The sequence below is a fragment of the Barbatula barbatula genome (genome assembly GCF_947034865.1).
Source record: "Barbatula barbatula genome assembly, chromosome: 22".
NCBI classification, from domain to species: Eukaryota; Metazoa; Chordata; class Actinopteri; order Cypriniformes; family Nemacheilidae; genus Barbatula; species Barbatula barbatula.
Window position 1 is genome coordinate 7,111,996 of NC_136785.1, and position 12,769 is coordinate 7,124,764.

Genomic DNA, 12,769 nt, shown 5'->3' on the forward strand with positions numbered 1-12,769 from the left:
AAAGCAAACAAGCTTACCGCACTGCGTCACTGCCTTGAGACCCTGAGCACAAATGATGATATTTGAAAGCGTGTTAGCAATTTTCAGTTATGGGACATCATTGACCACCATGGTAGAATATATATTTTTTTTCTGTTGAACACAAAATTAGATGTTTTGAAGATTTAGGAAAAGAAAATGTTCTGGGGCACATGTGACTACCATTTTAACTTTCCCTACTATGGTAGTCAGTGGTGTCCAAGAAGTGAGAATTGCCAACATTCTTCGAAATATCTTCATTTGGGCTCAAAGGAAAAAAATATTCTAAAGGTTTGGAACAACTTGAGGGGGAGTAAATTATGACAGAATTTTTCGGTGAACTATCCCTTTAAATTTGCACATAATTACAAAGCAACATACATAAAGCTCTACTTATCACTTTTTATGATTTTCATTTTGCATACAAAATATGTTTTCTCTACTTGCATTTAAACACTTCTGTGTCAGCACACTGAAGGTCATTGATCCATTGAATAGCTTATTATTAGTCTGGGAGGGATTGTGAAACAGAGCTGGTTATATTCTGTGATAACATTTGCTTAAACATATTGGAGGCTTTAGCTGAAAGATTATGTTTGCTGGAGGAGAATGATGTGGGAAGAGGCTTGAGAAAGAATTAGAGGAGGAAGATTTCCTTTGTACCAGGTCTCAATACTTTGGATCCAGCGTTGCTCCAGACAGATCTCTTGTTCTGCAGATTAACACTGCTTATGATATGTAATAAGTGGAGAGATTCACAGTACATCTGTAGATGCATACAAACATCAATTTGAGTCTGAAGTGAGCAAACGAGTTACACTGTTGAGTACTCGCTCTCCATATAGCTTTGGGGAAAAGCTTGTTGAATTAAAGGGACCGTTCACCCCAAAATAAACTTTTGTCTTCATTTACTCACCCTTGAGTTGTCACAAATCTGTATTTTGTTCAAAGGTATTTTGAAAAATGCTTGTAACCAAACAGTATTTGGCCACAATTGACTACCATTGTAGGAAAAAATGATAGTCAAAAGTGCCCTGTCAGTTTGCTTTCCTGCATTCTTCAAAATACCTTCTTTTGTATTCAACAGAACCAAGACATTTATAAAGCAATTTTTCCTATTATGTTAGTCAATGGTGGTCGAGAAGTGTTAAGTAAATGAGAAAGCTTAATTCAAGCTTGAAATAAGCATTGTTATGGTACATCTGTGTGGATGCTTAAAGATAACATTATAGTTTTCTTTATAGGTATCCTTAGTGTGAATGAGCCTTATGTCGATAGGGTTTAGTTTCATCAAAGCATGTATCATTATTTGCTACTTTCTAGTCAGTTGCAGGTTGTTATGGGCAGTGATACTCTAACTGGGGGGCACCAAGATGGATTCAGGGGGTCCACATATTTTGTTTACATTTTATGCAATCAAACATCAGAAAAATAAGAAGAATTTATTGTGCGCAAAGCGATGCACCACAAAGGGGGCCTTAAAATCACTCGTTGAGGGTGATAAGCATTTTTATTCTAAAAAGATCTTGATTGGACTAAAATCCATGAGATAAAAGTCATCAATGTTTTTCGTTTTCCCACTAAGGGAATCAGTTGTGTACGTTTTAGCATATTTTGTGTTTCATACCATTTCTTTTTTACATTTTCAAAAGTACACTTAGCATGTACACTGAACTACCACACGACACATGAAGAATCTTTCTGTTTCACACTGTTTTTTAAATGATAAAAAACAGAAATAAATGTTTTTTATAAGAACCTTTATACGACCATTTGGAAAACCAATCCCTATATAGATCCTTTAATAGCACCCTTTTTAAGTGTGTATATAAGCACAGTCCGATTTTAATTCGAATAACATGCAATGCACACATGGGTATTTGTAAATGACTGGCATTCCAATTCTTGAGAAATCTGCAAAGCTTTCTGCGTAATTCCGTGTGGGCTTGCTGATAAGACATCTAATTGAAGCAAGCTCCTGCCTTCCAAGATAAAACGAGTGGCGTGCAATATGTGCAATGATTGCTTTTGAACATGTTCGTTCAGTCACAACTTTTCATTCTTTTTAGTTAGCATATTTATGGAGATTTAGGAATATTTCGTCGTCTGTTTGAGCGTCTGTTGGAGGCCCTCTTCGTACAACAAATCCGCGCCCCCGTAGGAACGTAGGTGGAGGGAAGGAGCACGGATCTGGTGTAATATTGTGATTAGGACAGATGAACCGGGCTGTACTTTGGTTATGAAGCCTACTGTGTTGTTTTTGTTCAGTGGGCTTAGAAAGGGGTCATTTCTTATTGATTCGCTTGGCGTGTAACAAGCATTAGTGTACCCCCTCCATTCAGCTACTGTGACTCCTCTCACTGGACCTTATGTTTGCTTTAACATGATGCTTAAGAGATTGTTGAGCCTTTTTCGATGCTGTCATGCATAAATCTGCGCAAACGAAGGTGCACTAAAGTGTTACTTACTCAGGCAATACATTGTTTTAAAGGCTCCATCCACACAGATTTCGCGCTAGTTAGTTATAGCATGTACCGCAGTCATGGCAACAACCGTGGAGAAGCACTTACCGTTGGCATGGTTACAGGTCACAATTCCTCTGTGGCAAGAAAACACAGACAAAGGGATATTTCTGCAATGATGAAAAACACACACGCACACACACACACACACACACACACACACACACACACACACACACACACACACACACACACACACACACACACACACACACACAGGATGTTTCAGTCCTTCATTTACTTTCTCTTCATCCTCCTGTCTGTTTTTGACATACATTATTTCTTGTGGAAATGGAACCGTGTCTTAATGTTAGCCGTTCAATACCACCTTCGGCAATGGAAAGATTGTGTCATGGTTTAAGATTTGGTCGGCACAGGACGATTTCAGAAATCTCTCTGGTTATTTCTGGAGATTGTTTTGTGTGTTTACTCAAAGTTAATATTTTTAAAACATGGTTTTAATAAGGAAGAAGATATTTTGAGATGTTTTAGAGGTTTTGTGTCCATACAATGGAAGTCTAGGGGCAAATGTTGTTTGGTTACCAACGATCAATATCTTCTTTTGTGTTCTGTGGAAGAAAAATAAGTCCTATAGGTTTGAAATGACATGACGGTGAATAAATGATGAAAGTCATTTTTGAGGGAACGATCCCTTTAGATGTTTTCCTGTTAGTTTCTAGTTTCTTTATTTGTAGTAAAACCACCAAATCTACTATTTTTTATTCATTTGGCAGACGCTTTTATCTATGGTCTCACTACAGTAACAAGTGAAATTATTTTTAAGGAAACATTAAATCAAATTTAATGGACAATCCACCAGAAACATGGTTACTAAAGTTAGGAAAATATGTAATTTATTGAATGTTTTTTTTCTCTTGTATATTTTTAATTAATATAGATTATCTATAGAGATTTCTATCAAATTTCTAAGAAATTTATATTATTTATTGATTGTTTTATATTACTTATATTTATACTTTTTATTACTTTTTATATACTTATTATTTATGGTTACTATATATCTATATATGGTTATTTAAATATTATATATGGTTTATATGACGATTGATGAAGTTTGATTTATATAGGCTCTGAATGCGCACGTCAATGTCAATCTGATTGAGGTGGCCAAACATTTCCCTCTTTCTGGCGCTTGGGGGTTTGCGCTCCCTTGGGGTCTGCCGTTACTATTTGAGCTGGGAATGGAGCTAGTAAGTTCATGCAGTCCGACTGCCTTCACTGTTCAGTTATTTCTATCTTTCTTGCTGCTTGTATTTGACGGAGCAGAGTTATCCGAGCACTTTCACATTTGAGCGACTCATACGCTTCAGGGTGCATTGGTGAAAGGTCAACCCTGCCACATTGTTTTACTGTCGCCTTCTAGAAGTCATCGATGTGGATCTAGTTCACCTGGACCTGTGTCTTTTCAGCCAGCATCTGAATGAAGTTACATGCCATGATCAAAAACACCAAGAATACTTAGAAATAGTTCAGCAATTAATCATAAACATACTATTTCTGAGTTTATCATGTGCCCCTGAGGGCGCTGTAACACGTGACCCAACTCAATCTTTTTAAAGCATAAACTTTGCCGCTAGAAAGAAGGTTGTTGATTATAGCAATATGGTGTGTCAAGATGTTGCTAACTGGAGTATGTAGGGGCTAATATTTCCAGCCGTACATCTTTATGCAACACATTCATCTTATCTGATTCAATAGGAACAGTTCACGAGTGAGACACCAATTCTTCTGTGGTGCATCGGGCTCTCAAAACAATTGATGGCGAGCCTGTGCACGAATAAGATTTGAAAGCCTACAGTTTGGATGCCATTCCTTTTACTTTTCATTTTACAAGGATGTGTCTGGCCTGCCTGATTTCTGAAGGGAGGACAAATTGGCAGGAAGGGCCAGAATTATTATGATTGAGCGTAGCCATGGCTACTGTATGACTGTGTCGCCATGGTGATTCAACCTTATAACTCGTTACACATGCAAGATTCAGGATGCTCTTCAGGCCAGATATCTCCAAATAAATATTTTTCTATAAATAGATTTACCCCAAGTCTAGTCTATTTTATTTGTATGGTTTAGTGTGAAATAAACGTTTTATGGGAAGTATAAGAAACATTATGACTGAACACTTCATTTCAGCCTTGATGTTTAAAACACAGATGCTCTATAGTAGGTGGACCTTGATACCGAAATAGATCTGTGATGTTTTAGGATGAGATTAAGAATATAATCTTTCTAAGAGTACGATTTGATTTTGTTTAGATAAATTCAGCAACTAATCCCCTTTTAAAGCAGAATTAATCGTATAAAGAAACATTTCAGGAGCGTTCTGACTAATATATGTTTATCTTATTTTATAGGATCAAATTTACCATAATATTAATCCATTTGTCAAATACTGTCAATCTAAACAAAAACTATTGTTTAAATTGTTACATGGCCAATAGTAGCGCTGCATGATATTGAATAAAAATGTGATATGTGAGATCTTGTGCACATAAAAAATATTAAATATGTAAAGTTTGTCAAATCAATTTAAACTATATTAAAATGTATTTAAATACTGAAATGTATGTAACCGGATACATGTTTTACATTTGTTTTGACTGATGATCATCTATTACAATATGAAACCTATAACTATAGTTTTTGTAGTGTTAAAATTGAGGACGTCACAGCATAGCTGCACGCACAATACCACGATATTAAATCAATGATACTGTGGTAATTATAAACCCAATGTAATATTGTAAATAATTCAACAACCGTTGCCTTTAGAGACACAGTGGTTACAGACTTTCGCAACACTCTATTTTTTTGTGTGATTTGTTCGGCAAAAAAGAAATAAACAAAATTAAAGATTCATTTGAACGTGTGTGTTATTGGTTCATTTGTCTAAAAAAAAGATTTGTGCGATAGATACCGTGATGATATTGGCAATTCGGTCTTGGTCACAATGTTCACCGTGAAGTGAAACCCCCCAGATATTGTAATAATTTAGTTATTGCAAAGATTGCGATATGCACCTTTTCTATATAACACGGTTATTAATTAAATAAATTCAATAACATTTTTGTTTTTGATGACTAGAAATAAGCACAGATTTTCTTCTGCACACTTTGAAGTCATTGTTTGTTTGATCTGCTATTTTTTGCCTTTTTGACCAATTATACAAATTCAGTGGACGATCAAAGCCGACGTCAGCAGGCCTCAGTGTTCTGCCACAGGATGAATCACACAGCCTGCGGCACATGTGCGGTCTCTCAGTCACAGCCGACTGAAATGAGTTTTGGTTGAGTGCCATCGAATCGACACCGACCCTTTTATCAAGACACTCCAAACTCCCCTGCGAGGAAAGAGAAAGATAGACTGCCGCACTCTCTTCACATATCCTCCCGCTGTTAAAATCACGTCATTCCAGTCAGCTTTAGTGCTTCGTACATTGAGTTTGCTGACAAAGAGCCATATGTTCCTTATAAAGTGACAAGAAATCATTTAGAGAATGTGCCAGAATAACATAATGCTATCATTATGTCATTATTTGTGTTTTTTGTTTTTGTTTTGTTTTTATTTGTCATTCTGGCAACATTGTCAGTCAACATCTCAAAAAATGCTGGTAAGTCGTTTCTTCAGTAAAAGTTCTGAGCTTGTTTGCATTCATTTCCTTTTGGTTTGGTAATATTTCTTAAGTTTTATTTGACATTATATATCATACATATTCGCTGGTTCTCAAAGCTTTCATATTGTTTTGGTATTGGTCATTTTCATTCCAATAAAACTGGGTGCAGGTGTTAAGGGGTGTCAAATCCGTCGTGCTTGACAAGCGAGGGTTAATATACCCTTACTACCCCATCACTCACACTTTCACATGGTTTGTTTCTCGTCTTTTTCGTGCATGTCCCAAAAAGCTTGTCGCTTCATTTTGTTATCATTACTTTGCCACAGAAGGGCACAGTTTGAGGTTTTCCAATTTCTTTTTGATTGATTTTTCATTGTTTAGTGCACTTGCAGCTGTATGGCGAATGATCCGTGCGTACCGCTGGAGACGGCTCAGGAACACATGGTGTTCGCACATTGTGCTTCGCTTACATCAATACATCACTGTCATGTTTTACTCTCGTGTGCCTTGTCGCGTTTCATAAGTGACCTTTATGACCTTTATATGATTTCGTTTGTGCCACCAGATTCTAGTTTCATTTGATTGTCATGTTTCCACAGGGTTTTATGTTTTGTTCTTGAAGGCTGAATGCATGAATGCTTGACATCTTAAGCAACTGATTTCGTTCTCATTTTATGTTTGAGTAAATAGTCTACTATCCTTTTAATTTGACTATTTTCATTTTTGTTGCCTTGAGACAAAAATATCATTTAATTTCATAAATTTACTCTTTCAAAAAAGTATTGTCACCTGTTTATATAAACGTATGTGCAGTGTGTTGTGGGAACTTTGGTTATACGCTGTTTTTCTACACACAAATATATGGTGTTGTGTACCCTGTTCTTATGTTAGCTTGTATTTTGATACTTAGTGTAAATCTCTCTCAGTGAGACAGAAACACTTGGACCGTGAGGCAAGTCCTCAGGCTGCAAAGCCGCAATGAAGTGTGACTTTCTTACGGCAAAGTTCAGTCATGAGCCCTGCTTATCCTGGGGGAGCGACTGCTCACGTGTTCGAAAAACCAAGACTTCCCTTGGTCTCCGGGCAGTTTGGTATCAGAAAAGATAAAAACAGCTGCATTAAGACTGCTTAAGAAGCATAACAGAGAGAAAGGCAGTTTCGGAGAGGGGTTTCATGTGATGTTTTGCAGGATTCCTTTAGATCTTAGAGTTTCGCTATAATTGGTTTACCTCTGTTCTTTCCTCCAGTCCACTCCACTGCACCTGGCGGCTGGATACAACCGGGTCCGGATAGTTCAGCTTCTGCTGCAACATGGCGCTGATGTTCATGCCAAGGATAAAGGGTAGGGTGGCTTATTTTTCATTTCGGTGGTTCTCAAACCCTTGTGGGGGCCCAAGTTGGATCCAGATCTTGTGGTATTATAGGAAATACAGAAATGTATCATATATTTTATGCAATTAAACACCAACCAGAAGTATTGATATTCCAGGATTGTATAACAGAATTTGGTTTTGTTCATGAAAATTCTAAGTTTAAAAATCTAAGGTTTTCGGGGACCGCAAAGCGATGCACTTCGGGGGGTCTTACAATGAAACATTTGAGAACCACTGTTTTATATTAGATACTACATTTTGTACAGCCACTGAAAAAATTAAGATCATTTTCATTGAATTAGCATTTCTAGATGTATTGTGGCCATTCCAGTCCAGTGACTGTTAAATGTCAACAAAATTAAACCTCAGGAGTGACAGTCATCCAACAGCAATGTGAAAGACTGACAACATGAAACTGTGATTTCATTTTTTGTACTTTTCATAAATGCATATTATTCTTGTAAGGCTTAAAAGTGAATATGAACTTATTTTCTTTGCAGTATTTGAGGTCTGAAAAAATACAGAGCATTACTGCAAAGTAAAAATTCTATGAGAAATATATCAAAACTTAAAATTGGTCAAGAATTTGCAGAAATGTTCTTGGCTTTCTTTCAGACAGTTTCAGACTTTTAATCCCGTATTTTTAACATTATTGTTTATTCTACTTTTCAGAAGAGCACATTGTGTTTCAGTGAAGTTACAATAATAGTTGTTTTTATTTTTATTTGTAGTGGTCTTGTTCCTCTACACAACGCTTGCTCGTATGGACACTACGAAGTTACAGAGCTTCTGCTAAAGGTACGAACTGAAAATGTGGTTGTTGTGTGTTTTATGTGTGACCTGTTGATCACAAGAACTGGTATTTACGTAGGAGCCTATTTTAATCATTTTATTGTTTCAATGCATTTTTTTGTTATTAGTTTAGGAGCTTAGGGGTGTGTTTAATATCATATTAATTTCGTTTTTCTTATCATTCTGCATTGATAATAGTGCAATTTTATTGTCTTTGGCTGGAATGTTCCTGTTTTTATTTGCTGAACTGCATTGACTTCAAAGCCTAGCACGCTTTACCTCACATTCAAGGTAGAAGGTCACCCCCGGACCCTATTTCTGAAAGTATCATTATTCTGCATGTCCTGTCCTGGGTTCAGTTTGCCTCAATGCAAACAGAAGCTCTCCGCAGAGCCAAAAATATCCATTGCCTTTAACTGGACCAGATTCCTATTGTTTACAAAACGGCTACATGGAATGCTATACTCACTGTGTGTTCTAGCACGCTTGCTGTGTCAACAGAGCCCTGCAGAGTGGCCCACCTGTCTCCTGAACAAAGTCTAGATTTGGGAGCAGAGTGGCACACAGTGTGCTCCTGCCCCCAGGAGAGCTTCTCATGATATCAGCAGTTCCTCAGATCTGCTTAAGCCCTGGGAATCATTAGATCAGATTAAATGGGCTGTGCGATGATCAAAGAGACAATTAAGAATCTCTTCATCGTACCCAGAATTAATGTGTTTCTGGAGCGATATCTTGAGGTTCCTCATGGCTTTTTGCTTAGAAAAATTGGAAGTGCAGGATGATGTCATTTTGATGGACGTGAGGGGCTGTACATTTTGAATCCGTATATCTTTTGCCGTGTTTTGGATTTGTTTTGGTTTAATTTTAACCAAAGAAACTTGCAAATTGCAGCTATAATCCTTTAGTACTATTTACCCGTGCCTTCAAGGGCTGCCATTTTCTGAAAAAGCGTTATATATTATTTTCCCACAGTGCTATTAGCTCAGCTTCTGGTGCATAGCATACTCCCCGGTAGATAGAAATTCATAATCGATTCTAAAACTGCTGTAACTGCTGAAGCATAACTGCTGAAGCATAACCGTGCAATGTTCTTAACGTATCCGAAAATGAATCCGAGCATCCGAATTGGTAACTTCCTTGCTTGGTGATTAAGTCCTCATGTCACCTTGAATGTTTTTTCTGCAGCAAGGAGCTTGCGTCAACGCCATGGACCTATGGCAGTTCACCCCTTTGCACGAGGCCGCCTCGAAGAATCGTGTGGAGGTTTGTTCGCTACTGCTAAGTCATGGAGCTGACCCCACTCTGGTCAACTGTCATGGGAAGAGCGCGGTGGACATGGCCCCGACCCCAGAGCTCAAAGAGAGGCTCACATGTGAGTACATTTTAAAGTTTTTTTATTTGGTTCAGGAGAAGCGCAAAGACAACAGTCCAGGATCTTCTAACGCTTCTTAGCATAAGTGACATCAAAGCCCATAAAACAAATCCTCTTTCACCTGGCAAGCGAGCCAAATGCCGATCGGGGCTGATTGTTCCTGCCACGTTCCTCTTGGCACAGAGACAGACACTTCAAGGTTTAAAAAAAAGACAGTATTCTCGTTCTACATTATTCAGACACTGTTGAGGCTGAGCTCCAGCGTGCTGATGAGGTTGGCAGGCGACATCTGCACTTTTTTGACTGTGAATTCTCCATCTGGCTTCTCTGTGTGGGGCGAGTTAGTGCAGTTCTGTCTGAAACCTGCTTTGGGAAGATTTTCTTTTGTGGAATTTGTGTTTTTGGAGCTTTGCATTTCTTTTTTGGTCACTTTAGTTGTTTTATCCCTCCTTTTTGAGAAGCTTTGAATAAATTTGTCGAGGGAAACGAGTAAAAGTAGCTTTGGAAATGAAAACATGTTTTCTAAGAGTCGGGCCATTATCATTTTAAATGTCTAAGAATTATTATTATTATTATTAGGGCTGTCAAGTGATTAATCGCGATTAATCACATCCAGAATAAAAGGTTAGGTTTACATAATATTTGTATGTGTACTTTGTTTTTATGAACACTAAAACACATACATGTATATATAGTTAGGACATATTTTTTTAAAATATGTAAAAATGTATAAACATCTATTTACAATTTAAATTTATTTCAAATATGTACATGTACTATATGTTTATGTGTTTATAAATGCAAAATGCAAAAAAACACAGACATGTAAAAAAATTCAGTATTTTCCTTTTTTTGGCTATTATTCATATTATATACTTTCTGAAACATCATCATCTCCATATTTTGTTATTACATTTTTTTTGTCTTAAATCATTATTTGTCAAAGTGCTTTGACAATACCGTATTAAATCATTTAAAAAAACAAGTATTTCAAATTTAAACATCCGAGGAGACAGCATATTTTGTTTTAGAATATAGTATATTTGTTTTTCTTAGTTTTTCTTTGAGTATTTTAAGGCTGTTACACGTAAAATGTAATTGATTAATGCAGATATGAACAACTAGTGTGATTTATAAGTTTAAGATCTTTTACATTTCTATCTAGTTGTATTTTAATGTTTAATTATAGCGAGTAAGGGTTTTAAATTGTATTCTTTTATTAGCAGTAATAATAACACAGAACACTATGTAGATGGATGTTTTTACTGAGCAAAGGGTAACAGATTGAATCATTTAATGCAAGAATGAGCACACAAATCCATTCGATCAGGTCAAATGGTTCAGTCATACATTGCGAATATCCTGACTGTAAATGTTGCTGTCAAAATGTCAGATTGCATTACAGCTGTGAAGTTTCAATTGCATTTTTCACACTTTGTCTTGACCAGTTATGTCCACCACTGGCTTCTCTAAAAACTCTCTCTCGTCCTCCATTCCAGATGAGTTTAAGGGTCACTCTCTGCTCCAGGCCGCACGGGAGGCGGACATGACAAAGGTGAAAAAGACCCTGGCTCTGGAGATCATCAACTTCAAGCACCCGCAGACGCATGAGACAGCACTGGTGAGCTCTCGCTGATTGACTTCAAAGATCATGTGGATGAGAGATCAGATAAAAGCATATTTTAAATGTGCAGTTCAACCAAAAAAAGGGAATTCTGTCATATATGCTCACATTCTTATGTCACATCAGATTTTCTTTTTTCGTATAATAATAATGAACAGGGACTGGAGCTGTCAAACTGCAAAATATAAAATAAAAACATAGCTTTGTGTCATGTTCAAGTAATAAAACATAACTGTACAGGTTTGGAGCAAATGATAGAATAAAACTAAAAGACTTTTATGGGTGCGCTGTTCTTTCAAGGAATACTGTAACACTTCTGTAACACTTGCAGCACTGTGCCGTCGCCTCACCCCACCCGAAAAGAAAACAGGTTGCTGAACTGCTGCTACGGAAAGGAGCCAACGTCAATGAAAAGAACAAAGAGTGAGCGACCATGCCTTTAAGTTGTCATACTGAGGTCTTTCAGTGTCTGATCTCCCCTCTTCTTCTCTCTTATCTTGTTTCTCCCTGAGCAGTTTCATGACGCCTCTCCATGTGGCTGCAGAACGGGCGCACAATGACATTATTGAGGTGTTGCAGAAACATGTGGCAAAGGTACATATGTTCCCTGTGGAGATGCCATACATCATTGTATTCACAACTCACCCACACTCACCTGACACTCGCAAAAAAACGCTCAAAACTGTAAACGCTGCCTTAAAGGTATAGGTCACCCCAAAATGAAAAAAAAAAAGCTGTTTTTGAGCTTGAAATGTTGAAAACATTATAAATGGAACTCTGTGAACACAGTAAGAGTAAGTGTATAATATGTCTCTTAAGAAATCACACCTTCTTGAGCGCCTCTCCTCAACCGAGAAAAATCAGTTCAGTGGAGCACCATTTCTGTCACATTTAACGGTTTATGCGTTCGAGCCATCACATTCCTACAAGAGGGGAAAATGAACAATGAACGGTGCTAACACAGCAAATATTCTCTTCGGTTTAGTTATTTGCATTCTTATCGGTGCTTTCGAGAATTGGATTTGAGTTAAAAAGGCTCATGGATTATATTAAATTAAATTCTTATATGTCTCTAATCAAAGGTATAGTTCAGCTAAATTATTTAACATTAATATTAATATGCTGGTGAGTAAAGATTAGTGTTCTTTTTAAAGGAACCATTCCCTTATCTTAAAGGTGGGGTGCTAAAGTGTTTCATGCATTCTGACTTATTTGCAATGTGAAGCGTGCTGGCTGGTTGGACGTATGACATTCCCCCAGCATTCGTATAGGTTTCGGAAAGTTTTTTTCGAACATGAAAATCCATTTTGTAACAACTTTTCGTAGTCCTTATTGGACAATTCTACCCGAAATGCAGGCCCACACGTCAACCAGGGAGAGCGGGAGAAGGATCATGTTTTTGGAAATAATCGTACTTCTTTTATAAATGTAATCAAA

The 12,769-nt window shown here is 37.2% G+C and overlaps 1 protein-coding gene across 1 annotated transcript in view; it reads left to right on the plus strand.

Moving 5' to 3' along the window:
- Positions 1 to 12,769, plus strand: part of tnksa (tankyrase, TRF1-interacting ankyrin-related ADP-ribose polymerase a) — a 77,415-nt gene that overhangs the window by 40,363 nt on the left and 24,283 nt on the right. Inside the window, exons 6-11 of the mRNA XM_079485924.1 lie at positions 7,419 to 7,513; positions 8,276 to 8,342; positions 9,522 to 9,708; positions 11,208 to 11,329; positions 11,664 to 11,755; positions 11,848 to 11,926. Of these exons, the coding sequence (XP_079342050.1) occupies positions 7,419 to 7,513; positions 8,276 to 8,342; positions 9,522 to 9,708; positions 11,208 to 11,329; positions 11,664 to 11,755; positions 11,848 to 11,926 (642 nt within the window). The remainder of the gene's footprint in view (positions 1 to 7,418; positions 7,514 to 8,275; positions 8,343 to 9,521; positions 9,709 to 11,207; positions 11,330 to 11,663; positions 11,756 to 11,847; positions 11,927 to 12,769) is intronic.